Source organism: Ochotona curzoniae, unplaced genomic scaffold, assembly GCF_017591425.1.
Source record: "Ochotona curzoniae isolate NIBS_2020 unplaced genomic scaffold, NIBS_Ocur_1.0 contig_50, whole genome shotgun sequence".
NCBI classification, from domain to species: domain Eukaryota; kingdom Metazoa; phylum Chordata; class Mammalia; order Lagomorpha; family Ochotonidae; genus Ochotona; species Ochotona curzoniae.
In genome coordinates, this window is record NW_024466446.1 from 3,157,572 (window position 1) to 3,174,422 (window position 16,851).

Genomic DNA, 16,851 nt, shown 5'->3' on the forward strand with positions numbered 1-16,851 from the left:
CGAACCATACGTTTCGTTTTTTCACATGTTTAAGAATATCTTCAGTATCATTTCCTGTATTCTTGATTTTTTTTTTCTCTTTCTTCCATTTTGTTCTGAAGCTTCCAGTCTGAGGACCCCAATGGCAGTACCTTGTCCATATCCAACCCCATTTGGTATCGTGCCCCACGCTGGCATGAATGGAGAGCTGACCAGCCCCGGAGCCGCCTATGCTGGGCTGCACAACATCTCCCCACAGATGAGCGCTGCCGCTGCTGCTGCTGCTGCCGCCGCCGCCTACGGACGGTCACCCGTGGTGCGTGTCTGCCGCTGGAAGAGTAGTCCAGAGCACGTTTTTTAAATGCAGTTTATATAATGTGAGATGTTTATAGAGGGGTTTAACACTTATAAATTAGGCTACATATGATTATACCACTTTATTTTTTTTAATTTCGGATTTGTTGAGATTTATTTATTTTTATTGGAAAGGCAGATTTACAGAGAGCAGAAGAGACAGGCAGAGAGAGAGAAAAACATCTTCTATTTGCTGGTTCACTCCCCAAATGGCCACAGTGGCTGGAGCTGAGCCTCTCCGAAGCCAGGAGCTTCTTCCAGTTCTCCCATGTGGGTGCAGGTTCCCAAGGCTCTGAAGAAGGGAGCTGGGTTGGAAATGGAGTAACTGGGACATGAACCAGCACCCACATGGGAAGGAGAAACTGTAAGGCAGAGGATTAGCTAGTTGAGCTGTCACACTGGGGCCTATTTTGCATAATTTAAGTCTAAAAAATTACATCACGTAGTATCAGGAGCGGTTTGGTATAATCTCTTTATTTCTGTCACCCATTCTCGCCTAAGCTCTGCCTCCAGGTGTATTCCTAGTAAGTCCTGAGCATCAGTCCACTCATATGAATATGACTGATAGCTTACTGTCAAAGGATGCATTCTCCTGGGTGTTAGAAAAGGTATTTTGTAACATAAAACAACTTAGTGTGACTGTGGTTTTGTTGTTTTTGTTCTTAAAAATCCTAGGTGGGATTTGATCCACACCATCACATGCGTGTGCCTGCAATACCTCCGAACCTGACGGGCATTCCTGGAGGAAAGCCGTGAGTACCTTCGTGCCTTTGTGCTGCGCCTCTGCTGGGCCTGTGCCCTCGCTGGCCCTGCGCATGCACGTTGAGTACTGCTGAATGGGTTAGAGAGCTTTGCCGTGACTTGTGTGAGGTTGTTTTTTTTTTTTTTTTTTAGCCTTGCAAAATAGTTTTCATTTTCTCTTCGCATAAGAAAAGAGATAATGAGGAGGAGTTTTCCATGTTGGGCTTAAAATCTCGAGCTTTAATATGGAAATGCACTTTACAGAAGCGTCTCTGACAGCCGGGTCTTCTCCGTGTCTGTTGCTGATTTCCAGGCGAGTCTTTGCACAGAAAGGCTGGTTATTATGTGCAAAGTTGGCCGCTCAGAATCGGAACATGGAGGAAAAAGACTTGCCACACTTCAAAGGCTAGAGGAGACAGGAGTGATCCGTTGTTCTCAGGAGAGGTTGCTTATTGATGGGGTATTTGCAGGCTGCGTTCACAACCGCATTGAGCGGGAAAGACACGCATCAGTTGTTCCAGCCACATGGCGTCCGTTCCGCTCTTCCCATCAGGCTGCCTTCCGCACAGCTCCATTTTCATACAGGGTGCTGTGTTGTCGCTGCTCACGTAGACTTGTCTGTGCTAATTGGCTTCCTCTTCTTAGAGATGGAGACTTTACAGTAGTACTGCCTTTTCCTTGCAAACCTGGCTGCAAAAAATGTCTTCTTTCCTGGAGGAAGCAGACCCTGCGTAGCTTGGTAGTCACATATTTACGTCTTTGTTTTCACTTTTTCTGTCGACATCCTCTGTCATTTTATACGCCCTGCACTGACCAGCCGTGTCATCTCTGGTGCCATCCAAACTCGACTCTCAGTAGCAAACTGAAGTCCCGTTCTCCCTAAGGTTTCCCTAATGGTGTGCCTGCCCCCGAGCATTTGCTCTTCCTCCTTCAGAACATTTTCTGTGGCTTACTATCTCATTTCGCGTTTCTGCTCAGCTATCATCTTCTCAGAGGATTCTATCCTGACAACTGTGTCTTAACATATCCTCTTCTCTGTTATTCCCTCAGAGTCTACTTTTGAATGCCTATTTATAGCCCGTAGCTGCCTCTCTCCACCTGAATACAACTTTGACGAAAGCAGAGCAGAACTTTCTGCTGTATAGTTGCAGCAATGGCTCTGCTGCGCAGAAGGGTAGGCAGTTCACAGTTGGTCCTTAGGAAATAAACTTGTCCAGTCAGTGCATAAGCGCATGCTGGCCTCTTCCTTCTCAGACCTCCCACTGCTGCTTTATCCTGACTGCATACTCGGGCGTGTAGCTGTCACTCTGGTGTTTCTTCTGTTTTTCTTTACTGCCCCCTCCACGTTGAACATGCCTGACCTTGACCTTTTGTTCACTTTCCATCTGATAAGTCAGATTCTCATTTCCCTCTTCTCTTACTAACTTCTCTACAGATTCTGCAGTAAACTTCCTCATTCATCAGACACAAAGCCTGTGCCACAGCCAAGTTGCTCAGTAAATATTTGACTGATTAATAAGGGAGACAAGGCAAATTAGACTTTGAGTTGCTTGAAAGTCGAAGGTATAAATATCAATTACCATAAAATTCTGTGTACCTGCGTGCGTTCTACAAATAGTTGTTGACTGACTGACAAGTCTTATTGACTAAGAACTCTGATATATTTGAAGGTGAAAGTTTAGTCTATTTCAAGCAGTGACTAAATAACAAGGTCATAGGATTAATCAAATAAGAATTCAAGTGCCTGTAAATTTCATGTGAATTTCTTGGGGAGATGAAGGAGCTCCTCTTTGGAACTGGTCCTGCCTTCTCTCACGTGCTGTGCAGTTACCACTTCGAGAACCTGTTTTCGCCATTAGTGAGTGTGTCACCAATAGAGTGAGTGGCTGAGGTGAAGTGTCTTGTCGCACCTGCTACGTGGAGGCCTGTGTAGGTATAAATGCGTTGGGTGTGTTCAGAGAAGTAGCCAGGCAAGGCTTCAGGGTGGGAAGGCTGAAGGGTTGAATCACAGCTGGTCTCATTTGTACTTCTAAGCGTTGAGCCGAGCTCCTTCCATTCCGCTAACCTTGCTCCTTGGAGTGCAAAATTGTTCTGTTTCTTTTGGACAAACTGATGAGAATACCACGTCTCGTTCGACACTTCATCAGGAATACCTGAAAGCGTGTGGTGTGGCTGAGAGACTACAGAGTCTTCACTGTTCTGGACTATGTGTTGTGACAACTCAAACTTGATTTTGACTCTAACATGTGACCACTGGAAAAGGTGGCTTTAGTTATACTAACAGGATCTTAAGTTGGTGAGCTTTCTTTGGCTCAGCTGTGCCACGTGTGGCATTTTCTCACCAAGAAGGGTGTTAGGGTGAACATTGCGTTCACGTCTCATATCCAACACCATGTGTGCATGGCGGCTGTTCAGTGACCTTGAGGGCCTTTGTGCCTTTACCGTTGCCCGAGAATATTACCAGTTTTCAGATATTTATATAATACAAGACACAATGTTCTGTAAGGGCAGACTTGACAAAGACAATTTGATCGAGTCAGCTGGATTCCTTGCTTTCCGTCACTGCTGTATCTTTAGGTAAAAGGGCATTGAGACATAAATATTCACATTTATTTGTGCATATAGAAGTGGTCTGTTTTTATGATAGATTTTTACAACAAAAATGATTATGACAATTACATAGCTGTCCACATAGACAGTCATGAAGTGTGTTGTTTGCATGCCCTGCAACAGGAAGCCTTTGTAAGTGCACTAGGGCTTAAAGCATAGTCAGCTGAAGGTTTCTGCTGCCATACACATGTACCAAGTAAGTGCCTCCCCCCAGAAAGGCTCCCAACATTGTGCCTCTCTGTCCCGATTGTTCATACAAAATGAATTGCTTGACATTACCAGAAATCATCATGAAATTTATTTTACAAATTGAATAAAGCTTCATTTACTTGATAATTCACATTATGTGCCCTCAGCTATTGGGGTGAATTAACAGGCATTCTCATGTAATATGTAATTTGAAAGACATATTTTAATTTCAGCATCAGCAAAAAAGGGACTTTCTCCTTCACCTGCTCTTTGAGTCGGACTTTCCAAATATTCTACCTGGCTTGCTAAAATCCATGTCACGGAATATGACACGTGAATGAGGCAAATACAAAGCAGCTAAGGTTTATAGGTAGCGATCTTTCTCACAATACAGCAGTGTTTGTCTGTTTTCCCCTGGTTTTATAAAAGCACGTTTTTCAAGATGGAAGCAGTTTTGCATCAAAACCTTCAACATGTGTATGTTGGTGAACTAACTGGTGCTACTATCTGCTAATTAGAACCCAGTTTTCAGCCATACTTCATAGAAGTCAGTAAGCAGACCTTTACTGTGAATTCAAGGTGTAGTCCATCTTGTGAGGTGTGGAAACCTTGGAGAAAGTATCGCAAAACACCATTTTCATCCAGCATAATGGGCCTGAGCTCCATGGAGAGTTCCCATGAGGTTGAGGTGAGAAGGACAAGGTTCTTCATCATGTTGTTGGGCCTTCATCAAAAGGTGCTAATCAGATACACTAACACTGATTATTGTTACCAATCACAGGTGCTTGGATAGATTCCAGCAAAATCCTTCCCGAAAAGTGTACATGTAACAGCTGCCTCAGCTGTTTTATACCCTCTGCAGCATGTCCGATGGAGAACCAGTTCTCACTCTTGTCACTTCCCCTGTTGCACGTGTGAGAGCCATGCAGGTCACTACACTTTTCTGATTGCCTGAGCCCTCCCTCACCATCCCTGGTTGTTTGTTGGGCTTACCTTGAGTATTGCCTAACCTTTAGATTTATTATATTCAGAAAGTACTCTTTCAGGCTGGGATTTTCTCCCAGTTGGCCCTTTTTGGTATGTTTAGGATCTATTTGTTTGAAAGGTGTAGTTACAGGAGAGAGAGTGAGAGCAGTCTTCGCTGTTGGGTCAGTTCTGGAATGACCATGTCAGCCAGGGCTGGGCCGGGCCACACCCAGAAGCCCTGAACTCCATTCAGATCTCCTACCTGTGACAAGGGTCCAAGCATTCTTCCACTGCTTGCCCAGGCTCATTAGCAAGGAGCTGGAGTAGCCAGGATTGGAACCAGTGCTCAGTGGGCGTGCTAATACTGCAAGTAAAGTGCTGCACCACGACGCCAGTTCCGGTAACCTGTTTCTGGTATCGAGCTCAAAACTCAGTTTTTATTTGTTCCCTCCTTTCAGCTTATTAAAGCCTGCAGAATTACATGTCCTGTTAGTTCCAGCTTTTTATTGACCTTGCCAAGTCTGGATCTCCTAGTGTCTAGAATATCCAAATAATGTAATTCCTTATTCCTCTTGTAGGTTATGCTTCTTGCTATTTTGTGAATACTTTGTGTCCAGAGAAAGACCACATCTCATCTCTCTAAAGAAAACCAAATTCTGTCTCCTTTGTTGGTGTTGTATTGAGATGTGGCTGTTGTATTTTATTGAACTTTGTTCTGGCCAAGCCTTCCCGGTACATACTGGGGTCATTGTTAAATAAAGGAATTCCTGGATTAAAACTAATCCAGGAACTTCCCAGCTTATCTGATCGCTTTCTTTGGGATCCCTTCTGTTCTACCACTCCTGTCACTTGGCGTGTATTTTCCATCTCTATTCCTCTTTGATGAGATCCTTCCATTCTTTCAAATCCCTGTCGACTATCGTGTCTCCCATGAAATATAACCTTCATTTTGCCTTTTACAACCACACCAGAATCATATTTCCATCACAGTGAGAGCTAGCGTTGTAGTGACTCTCGTCCCTTTGTATCATCTTTCCTAGATTATAAGCCACTTAGGTGTTGTCCACATGTGGGTAAGGGGGTGCTTAAGTACAGTTTGCTTGCATAGAAAAGAGAGCAGTCCTTGGCACCTGGATTTTCTTTGATTCCTTTGCTTACCAGCCCTGTGCCCTTTGCTAGCTAGGCGTTAAACAATGTGTTTGAAATCTGCTAAGTTTCTACCAAAACTTTATTTGTTTTTCCCAGTTCTGACTATCTTGGATTATACAAATAGTATAACAAAAAGCTACATTTCATCCTTGACTCAGTGAGCTTTTGGGAGGCATTTAGACCCTAGAAGGCAAGTCCAGGAATGGGGCAGATGCTCATAGAGTGGTTATGGTTAAACTGAAGAAATATTCAGGTGAAGACCTTAAAAGAAAGTGTTTGCTTGATTTCTTAGCTGTTTAAATTCTCAAGGCTCTTTAGAGAATATTTAGTGATTCCAGAGGGGAGAAGGAATGTCTTTTCAAATAAATTACTATTAAGAATGTGTAACACCATATGAACTTGGAGTCTGCATGACCTCCTGATTGCTAAGCCAGTTAACTTCTTTCTCGGTTGCCAACGCTTGGAATTTCAGCCCTTCTCTACTAGCGTCACTGCCTTCCCTTCTTGGCTGAGTTGATGCCTGGTTGTCTCCTAAGACTGTCGCTTCCCTTGCAATGCCTGCCCCTCACAGCTCCCTCCACAACCAGACTTCTGTGCCTTTGTGTCTTAAGTTGTGCTCCGTTCATGCTTGCACCACTTCAGCCTGTGTTCAGCCTTGTTGAGGTTTTCCCCTAGCTGTGAAAGACACGTAGTTCATGACCTCACAAAGCAGAGCTGGCATCCTCTCCACGTATCACCTCTGGAATTCCAGCATCCCATCCAGTGCAGCCTCCCCTAGCCACGGGACCCTCTGAATTACAGATCCTATTCCCAAATATCACCCAGGCCCCAGCTGGCCTAGATTATTGCTACCTAAGCCTTGTTTGAATTTCAAACGCAGGAATACAGTAAGACAGAGATACATAAACAGAGACCCTGCATTCTTGAGTCACTCCCCAAATGCCTGCCAGAGCTGGAGCTCCGTCAGGCAGAAGCCAGGAGCCTGAGCTCTGTCCGGTTCTTACACATGTGACAGGAACCCAATGCTTGAGCCCTCACCCGTGCGTCTCTGGTAACTGGACGAGGCAGAGCCGGAACTTAGAGTCAGGCACTCTGGGGGCGAGGACGTCCCCCACAGTATCCTCAGTGCTGTTCTAAAGGCCTTGCCACCTGCAATCCATTCAACAGGCAACAAGAATGATTTTTTGAAAATGTTGAGTTGTGTCACTCCCTTATCCAAATCTGCGGTCCCATCCTACTCAACGTAACGTGTACACTCATGGCAGCCTGCAGGGCTCACACTGACATGGTCTCTGCGCCTCTTCAGCTCCTGTCCTGTCACTCGCTGACTGCCTTCTGGCCTCTGGCTTAGTTCTGCTTCAAGGCCTTCGCATTTGCTCTTCCCTTACTTGGCACTTTCCCTGTTAGAAAGCGTACAAGGCCTGTGTCCTTCCTCGAGTTCTCAGCTTATGTACTGTCCCCTCCCAGAGGGCTCCCTGACCACCTTTCTCTAAAGCATCTGTGTGTATGTGTGAAAGTGTTGCCTGCTGAAATTACCTGTCTATCTGCATTTGTATTGCCTGTTCTTCCCTCTAGGATGGAGGCTAGAAGGGTAGAGACTTTGTCATGTTCACCTCTGAGTCACCAGAACTGCAGAGTACCTAGTCTGTTAAAAAAATGCTAATGAATGTGTAAAAAGCTTGTTGTTTTGCTCTGCTATTTATGTTTGCCTTACTCCTTCTCATCTCACTTAAGATTTTGAGTATGGGGCCCAACACAGTAGCCTAGTGCCTGAAGTCCTTGCCTTGCGTGTGCCAGGATCCCATATGGATCCTATATTGATTTTCCCCTGACTCATCTTCTCTGTTGTTTGGATTTCCAGCTGCTCTCACAGTCACCTCCCCTCTCCCTGTCCTTCTGCACTGTTAAGCTGCCACGTGATCTTCTCCCCTTAATGTGTTCTGTCCCGTCCCCTGAGGACCCAGTGCAGTGGTCCCACATCCCAGTGTGTCTCCAGCTCCTGTTGTTAGGACTCCAGAAATGTCTGCATGGCGTCCTGGTTCCCCAGTTCCTTTCCAACAAGAAGTCCGGCACACTTTGCGTTGAGGCCGTGTGGTGGTCTCCGCCTGGCTGCGGGGTCTTCAGAGCCAGGATGTGTGCTGCCACTGCTGCTTGCCTCAGCATGGCAGAGTAGTTCATGAGTGCCTTCGGACGGGCTGGAATGGATGTGTGTGACTGAAGGCTGTAGACGTTGTCTTCTGGAACCGCCAGGTTCTAATTTGATTCTAAAACTTCCTTGTCATTTGGTCCAAGCTCCTGTTTTTTTGTGTGCCCTCGAGTGCTTCCCTTGGTATGCCTTTTGTAAACTTCTTCCGATAAACAGAGCACATTCCCAAACTTGGGCCAGCCTGCTGACGTAATTTCCAAAAGGAGCTATTGACTGTGACAGCTCGGAGCTGGGCTTAGCTCCTCCCACGCGCTGTGTCATGTCCTGCCTCCAGAAGCCTCAGTTGTCCCCTCTGGGACTCCAGAGCCCTAAAAGTGAAAGTCAGTCTGTTGAGGGAGATGGCTTCACTTAAGTTGCTCTTCAGAATCAAATATTGCCTTCGTCTGAAGCTTTCCCCGGACAGGAGCTGGGGACGGCACTGCTGGCCTGGACCCACAGGTGGGCCTTTGGGTGCTGTTTCCATTTCTCATTCTATTTGGATTTCCTGGAGCTTGGCACGGTCGGTTCTGACCAACGTGCTAAAATGGGGCTTTACCTCCCCCGCCCCCCAGCCCTCCATGGCTGTCTGCGATTCAGAGAGCTGAGCCTCACAACAACTTACACTTCTTCAGTAAGTCACTGCAATCAAGGCAAGCTCTCATTGCAGGCCTCTGGGCCGCTCTGTGTGGAGGGCAAAGGCAGGGGTGTCGGGTCCCCGGAAGAAGCAGTGTTGTGTTTTACATCGACGATCTCAGTCAGTCCTGTGGGATTCATGGGTCACGTCCTCTTTGGTTAAAGAGTAGGACTAAGGTTAGAGCAGCTCCCGAGCAGCACACCAGTGAGCAGGGGCCACCGCTGGGATGTACTCTGTCAATCTGGTCATGTAACTTGGAAAATGGTGTTCTTGAACTCTGGACTCGCTAGATTTGACTTGTTGGCAAACCGCAAGTGGCTCTGAAAATGCTTTTTCTCATCTCCTTACACTCACCAGCGAAGCAGTTTTTAATGTCAGCACCGTTCTGTCCTCTCCACGCTGCCTTAGGGCCTATTCCTTCCACGTGACGGCGGACGGCCAGATGCAGCCCGTGCCCTTCCCCCCCGACGCCCTCATCGGCCCCGGGATCCCCCGCCACGCTCGCCAGATCAACACCCTGAACCACGGGGAGGTGGTGTGCGCCGTGACCATCAGCAACCCCACGCGACACGTGTACACCGGCGGCAAGGGCTGTGTCAAGGTCTGGGACATCAGCCACCCAGGCAATAAGAGTCCCGTATCGCAGCTCGACTGTCTGGTGAGTGAGCAGAACACAGGAAGAGACGTGCAGAGAGCTGAGTGTCTGAACAGGCTGCACAGTGTCGGTCTCTGTGGGCGCTGGGGCAAATCTCTTGGTTCCTTGAGACAGGGTGACCTGGTTCATATGTAACATGTGCACCAGGAATTTGCACCAACTCTGACTCCGTAGGAAAAGGCACACCAATTTTTTTATTATTATTGTCATCTGATAAAGATGCTTGTGGAAACTGAGAGCCTTTGGGGGCAGCACAGTGGCATAGAGGGCTAATCCTCTGCCTGCAGCATCAGCATCTCATAGGGGTGCCAGTTCATGTCCTAGCTCTTCCACTTCCCATCCAGCTCTCTGCTTAGGGCCTGGGAAAGCAGCCGAGAATGACCAGAGTCTTTGGGCTTCTGCACCCACTTGGGAAACCCACCAGAAGCTCCTGGCTCCTGGCATCCGTTTGGGGATATAATCTTTCAAACAAAAGTAAATAACACTTACCAAAAAAGTAAAAGCCATGAGCACCCACCCCCCTGCGGCTTCGGGGAGAGCATTCCTCAGCATCACCAGGTTCCTGTGATGTGGCAGACAGGAATACTGCCTCGGCCGATTCATTGTTCTGCCTTGATTGAGGAAACTTGAGCTTCGTATCTCCCTTCACACCAGCAGAATTCTTGACTTCAGCACAAGGTTTAGGTCAGACCAATGTAATCAGATGTGCCAATTCCCGTGAGCTGGAAGGGATTTTTTTCCTGGACTTGACGCTCCTTGAAGAACCTTTGTCTCTAATTGATGCCATGTAGTTCTGTGATGCAATGCAGGGTCAGGCAAAAGGACAAGATTGGCAGATGTCTGACCCCTGCCATGTTTGTGGCAGAGGGGAGGGACCTCACAGCAGCAGAGTGTGCGAGATACAGCAGGGCTCGGGCTGTGGGCGTGTCCGAGGGTACTCATGACACGATCATTTGGCCAATTTGGTTGTCGTGGCAGTGGGTCTGGATTGTTACATTTCGGTGCTAATTAAGATTAAATATCTCGGCACTAAATTTTGTAGATCAAGTTTAAGTGCTTCCCTAATTTCATGTAATTTTCCAGCATTAATCAACTTTATCATTGTCATAAGTATAAATGGCTCATTAAACCAGGAGGGAACACAATACTTTTATGGATTTCTGCTCTCATGTTAATGCTGTTTTTCTTTCCTCATGAGTAATCTCTTGATGGTTTTTTTTTCCCCCTCTGCAGAACAGGGATAACTACATCCGTTCCTGCAGATTGCTCCCCGATGGTCGCACCCTCATAGTGGGAGGGGAGGCCAGCACTTTGTCCATTTGGGACCTGGCAGCTCCCACCCCGCGCATCAAGGCCGAGCTCACGTCCTCGGCCCCCGCCTGCTACGCACTGGCCATCAGCCCCGATTCCAAGGTCTGCTTCTCCTGCTGCAGCGACGGCAACATCGCCGTGTGGGACCTGCACAACCAGACGCTCGTGAGGTGAGCCACTGGGATCCCCTGCCACGTTCGGAGGGAAGAGCTGGCCTTGCCACCGCAGGCTGAAGGGCTCTGTGTGTACACAGCAGGTTTTCGTGTGGTTGACATTTTTGACATCACATGCCAAGTGTCAACAATTCAGGTTTTAAAAAAAGATGAGGTCAGGTTGACTTAATGACTCTGCATAACTTTCTCATGACCTCACGAATTTATGAGACAGCTGTAATTTGCCATCTGTGCTCGCTAATAAACCATCACTGCCGATAGATCGTCATTAGGAAGACTGCATGTGACCCTGTCTCTCGTGTCCCATCTGTATGTGGCATATTCACTGTGCTCAGCACCGGTCACAGACCAAGCACTGCAGTGAGTGCTCTCGACCTGAAGTGGGCCAGCGTGTCTGTATTCGCAGCATTAATCCTGAATGGGCAGAACCACAATGTGTGCTTGGAGAGGAAGCAGTGCAGGGCCAGTGTCGCTAGGAACAAGCCTGCGATGAGTGTCCAGATGTGAGCACCTGCAGTTCAGCAGCAAGCTGGGAGAGACGCTGCGGGATGGGAAGTTGATGTCAGGTCTAGGTCCAAGTCCGCTGAGTGGGTCCAGAGCCCTGTGCTGGCTCTCCGTAAGCGGTGTTGTAGGGCTGAACTCTGTATTTCTGGAAACACACTAATTTTCCCTGTTATTGCTTTTGGGTTCAGCTCCTAAGAGGAGATCCTTCTAGCCCCTCCTCCCCTCTCTGTTAGCTGGGAATGACTCCTGGGGCAATGGGTTCCAGAGTAGCCCTCGGTGGGCTTTCCTGCAGAGCTTGGGCCTGCTGGCCTGCAGCCCATTACTGCCCACAGGCAGTGTCTAGTCGGGCTCTGTCTCCTACAGAGGGCTTCTTAGGGCCTCTTGCAGTCTCTCTAACCTGCATATCATGTGAAAGAAAAGACTGAGTATATCCTTGACTGGTTCATATACACGTAGGAGTGTGTGTCTTTTTCTATCCGTTGGAGATGTTTTTTCCATCAGTAATATCAGTCTTGTTTTAGTATTGAGTATTTTGAAAACATAAGTATTTTTTCCAAAATGAGTGCAAAATATGGGGAATTCAGTATCTTAAACTTTAATCATTTTATGTAGTTACTCCTTGACTGCCCTGGGGAAATTGGTTCCAGAACCCCCCACAGTTCTATCTACAGATAGTCTCAGCTCTCATATAAAATGGCTTTGTGTTGACACATAACCTGCACATCTGTTCCTTCTGCTTAAACCATAGCTAAGCTGCTGGGTAAATAGTTGCCATACCGTATTGTTTGGAGAAGAGTGACAGGAAAAAACTTTATATGCATTTGTTACAGTCTGGCTTTTCTGAACATTATTTTATCTAGAGTTGCTTGGAAATATAGACGTGGATATAGAAGGCCAGTCATATGCTTTAGTACTTTCAACAATTAGATCATAATTAGCAAATAGAACATTGGGAAATAAACCAAGTGGGAATCCAGAAATAAGACCTCTGTTGAAATTGATTGCCACGGAATTCTAAAGAGAAATTAACCTCACAGCCGACCTTCCAATGCCTTTTCCTATATTTGGACATTTCCAGGCAATTCCAGGGCCACACGGACGGAGCGAGCTGCATCGACATCTCCAACGACGGCACCAAGCTCTGGACGGGCGGCCTGGACAACACGGTCAGGTCCTGGGACCTGCGCGAGGGCAGGCAGCTGCAGCAGCACGACTTCACCTCGCAGGTGGGGACCTGCGCACCTGGGACCTTTGACTAGACATCTTGTGAAACTTGACTAAGAAAGGCACTTTCACTTACCTCTTGGAATTACTTTGAAATCCCCCATTTGACTTTGCTTTCTTCCCATGCAATTCAAATTACGTTAATTTCCTTGACAATTGCCCCTGAGCAGTTAGAGGAACTGCATCTCCTGGGGCTATAGCACCATGCCTTGTTTTCATTGCAGATCTTTTCTCTGGGCTACTGCCCTACGGGAGAGTGGCTCGCGGTGGGGATGGAGAACAGTAACGTGGAAGTCTTGCATGTCACCAAGCCCGACAAATACCAGCTACATCTGCACGAGAGCTGTGTGCTGTCACTCAAGTTTGCCCACTGTGGTAAGCCAGCCTTTTTTTTTTTTTTTTTTTGTCAATTTTCAGTCACTTCCTGTGAACTCTTTCGAAGTTCTGGCAGGTCCTTGGGTTGACGAACATGTCTCTCTTTAGATTTTGATTGCTTTTTTTAAACAAGCATGCTGCTGTCACGCCATGTAATTGGCTGGTGTTGACCTACTGAATCCTTGTATGTATGCATGGATATAAATGACTCCTTACATTTCAGGAGGGCGGGCTTGATATTTGAAATGGAAAAAAAAAAACCCTCCTGTTTGTAAACAGTGGCGTGATTTTCCTCTGAACCATTGACTGCTCCTAAAGCTGATCTTGGGTAAACATTGTGCCTTTTTCAAAACCTTCTTCCACAGGCAAGTGGTTTGTAAGCACTGGGAAAGACAACCTCCTGAACGCCTGGAGGACACCTTACGGGGCCAGTATATTCCAGGTAATACTTGTTCAGCTCGCATTTCTGTTGTCAGGGCTTGGAGGGTGTTCAGCCAGACTGCCACTGTGCCTCCTCTCTGATTACTAATCCACGTGATCCTCCCGGGCAGGCAGAGCTGGGGTTCATCCCAGGGTGGGTCGGAGGGTAGGCAGGTGTCTGTCGTGGTGAGAAAACCCTAGAACTGGAGATGAGCTCCAGTGTTCAAGACCTGAGCCCAGCCTGTGTCTGGCGCACCAGCTCTCCACACGGCGGTCCCTTTTTTACAGTTTGAGGAGAGATTCTAGAACTTCTGTGGAATGTGAGTGTCTGTTGGGGGAAGGGTGTCTTTGCAATTTTCTAATTTTGAAACATGACCATTTTTGCTTAGGTACTCTTCACTAGTGTTGCCTACTCTTTCATACCTTTTTTCAGAGTTACAGGAAAGTTTCATAAATCCTTATTATTTCCGGAAACTTTTATTGTTTCGGTCAATTCAGAATCTTTATTTGTGAAGTGATTTGCAGAGAACTCAAATGTAGACATGGCACACACATAGACACAATGTGTCTTTTCTCACTAGAGTGTAAATTCCAGAGGCAAGTTAGAGACTTCCATTTTTTAACTTACTATAATTAAATATTGTATATTTAGGGTGGGTGTTTTTTGTTGTGTTCTTTGCTCTTTTTTTTTTTTTTAATAAATCATATATAGAGTTGCACTTCCCTTGACCTAAGGATATGATGACTTCATCATGGAGTCAATTCATGGAGTTGAATCCAAAGAATAAATATTGAGTGAAAACATGAAGTAAGATCATCTGCGGGACAGCATGGCACAGTGCTGCCTCATGCTGCTTTACAGTTTAATAGACAGTTTTGCATTGTGGATCGAAACTTTTCTATGATCCCTCTCCCCCTTCCCCCACCCCGGCACTGTTTTAAACAAATGAACTGGCAAAGGCATCTTTCCTACCAAGCGTAATTTTTCTGTCTTATGTGTGTATACTAGCTGTTTGTTAGTTGTGATAGCTGCCTTGGGGAGCTTCCCTAAGCCCAGTGTGTGGGGAGTGTGTCCGGGGTGTTCCAACTAAGAGCCTGGATTGTGATTTAGGCAGAAAAACAAGATTTGAAGTAGAGCCTTGCATCGTGAGCAGTACTGCTCACACCCCCGGGCAAGGACCTCCCGATAAACCTGGTGAGGGGTCCCCAGGAAGGGACGCGCTTGCACACTGCCATGCTTGGGGAAGTTCCGCCCAAGCAGCTGCGATGCCCTGTGGGACCCCCTTTGGCCGGTGGATCACATTAGCTCCTCCTTTCCTCCCACTCCCCCAGTCCTACAGTCCCCGTCCTCACTGGTGTTGCTCTCCGTATTTAAGCATTTCGATCCCGTGTTTCTTTCATAGTCCAAAGAATCCTCATCGGTGCTTAGCTGCGACATCTCTGTGGATGACAAATACATCGTCACTGGCTCTGGGGACAAGAAGGCCACGGTTTATGAAGTTATTTATTAAGGACAGACCTTCGTGCAGACTGGACTCCTCCTCCTTGTAGCACTTTGCGCTCTCATCCTTTTATGTTCACCCCGCCCCCACATCTAAAACCAAGGATTTCAGCTACTCATTGCAGTTGTGGAGTGTAATGCCCTTCCTGAACCCCACTTCCTCCTTGCTGTTGAATTGTGAATATTCCTTAAGAACCTGTGATACCAAATCCGCAGCCGTCTACTAGGAAGAACATGGGATAGCATACTGAGCAGTGGCCGGGATCTTTAATGATGTATTATATCTGTAATATATTTATTTTGTTTAAAGAAGGCTTTCTAACAATGACTAAATAAAGCTATCTGCTCCCGCGTTGATCCTGAAGGTGCGTCGAATTGGTACCCCGCTCCCCACCCCCCCTTTCTTGACAAAGGAGGGGAAAGAAAAGTTGAAGAGAATTGATTCAAATGTCATTAAATGTAGGCTAATGACTGTATAGAGACATGAGATGTATAATTACACATGGAAGCAATATGTTGCTGTGTTATTAGGTTTTTTTGTTTCGGTTTTCTGCTTACTTTGAAGAAGTTTGGAATTTTGGCTGAATAATTAAAACATGAGAGGCCAAGTCATGTTCATTTGAGTCCATTCAGACGATTGAAACCAGCCTCTCTAGCTTTAGATTATATTGGATAAAAGTAATTGGACTTTTTCCTCTTTTCCTTTTTTGACTTACTGACAAGCGTCTTTGTAATAACGTTTTTAATTCCCTTTTTTTATTGTATGTATTATAGACAGATGAACAAATTAAATTGGGCCTCAAAGAGAGAACTTAATCCCTTCTGGATATTTTTTTGCCATGTTTCTTTGCAAAGGGAGATGTACATCTCCGAGTAGAAATTACCAGCTACTTTGTGGCATGCTCTCATGGAGCAGCACGGATACAGGAGGACCCCTGCCGCTGTGTGCACATCAGGCCTTGCACACGACAAGGACAGCCGAGGAGAGTCCACAGCCCTCCCCCTGCCAGCACAGAGAATGGACCCTTTCCTGGGAGGAGGGCTTGGCTCCTTTCCCTCCGGTTCTTTCCATGTCTTAGTTGGATGTTCCTTGAAATGGACACAGGCTGTGCCATTGTGCCAGAAACATTGTGTTAATCTTTTATGTTGTTGTTGTTGCTGTTAAACTATAATATGTGACTCCTTTTTTTTATTATTATTATTTTATGTTTGAATGCTTTACAAATCTTTTTAAGTCTGTGGATCTGCTGATGTACAGTGCCTTTGCTGCTATGGATCAAAAATCAAAAGAACCATGTAGATAAACTTTATTGTATAAGTAGAAAATGACTTAATTTCATACTAGAAATGGATGGATGCTGCAAGTTGAAATGGACTGTCCATTGACGTTCCTAATGTGGTAGCAGAAGAAAACCGGTGTCTTAAGTGCTTAGTGTTTGATGTCATTAACAGTTTCGTAAAACTCCACAGTGTAGAAAGATTTTGATACTAAACTGTGCATTGTACATAGTTCTAATGCATTGTATTGACTGCCAGTACTTCTAATGGTAGATTGTTTGTGCATTCAGACTTTTAAGCATTAAACATAATTAACTTCTAATATGCTTATTTTCCTAATTCTTTGTTTTGCTGCCTTCCGTTTACATTTTGGCTATGCCGCTTCTGTATATTAAAAATTAATAGTTACACTCAAGGTAGATTGGTGTTGAAGTCATGTGGGTTTTCTTTTACTTTTATTGATCTTTAGTTTTCGTTTTTACTTGAGCCAGAAAGGAGGGATGTTAACCACAGGTTGTTGCCAAGTATGCATTGGGAGCCTCCTTGATTTGTAATACCAAAAAGTTGTTGGTTATTATTCCTGATCTTGCTCCTTTGGAATAT

General features: G+C 46.0%; 1 protein-coding gene across 24 annotated transcripts in view; it reads left to right on the top strand.

Moving 5' to 3' along the window:
* Nucleotides 1-16,570, top strand: part of TLE4 (TLE family member 4, transcriptional corepressor) — a 130,450-nt gene extending 113,880 nt beyond the window's left edge. For 23 of the 24 annotated variants that reach the window (XM_040988824.1, XM_040988829.1, XM_040988821.1 and 20 more), the window contains 8 exons: nucleotides 102-295; nucleotides 1,009-1,085; nucleotides 9,216-9,465; nucleotides 10,696-10,943; nucleotides 12,529-12,676; nucleotides 12,899-13,049; nucleotides 13,415-13,491; nucleotides 14,873-16,570. In XM_040988824.1, the coding sequence (XP_040844758.1) occupies nucleotides 102-295; nucleotides 1,009-1,085; nucleotides 9,216-9,465; nucleotides 10,696-10,943; nucleotides 12,529-12,676; nucleotides 12,899-13,049; nucleotides 13,415-13,491; nucleotides 14,873-14,980 (1,253 nt within the window). In that variant the 3' untranslated portion in view covers nucleotides 14,981-16,570. The remainder of the gene's footprint in view (nucleotides 1-101; nucleotides 296-1,008; nucleotides 1,086-9,215; nucleotides 9,466-10,695; nucleotides 10,944-12,528; nucleotides 12,677-12,898; nucleotides 13,050-13,414; nucleotides 13,492-14,872) is intronic. The other variant, XM_040988822.1, reaches the window with a different exon arrangement.
* The last annotated feature ends 281 nt before the right edge of the window (nucleotides 16,571-16,851 follow it).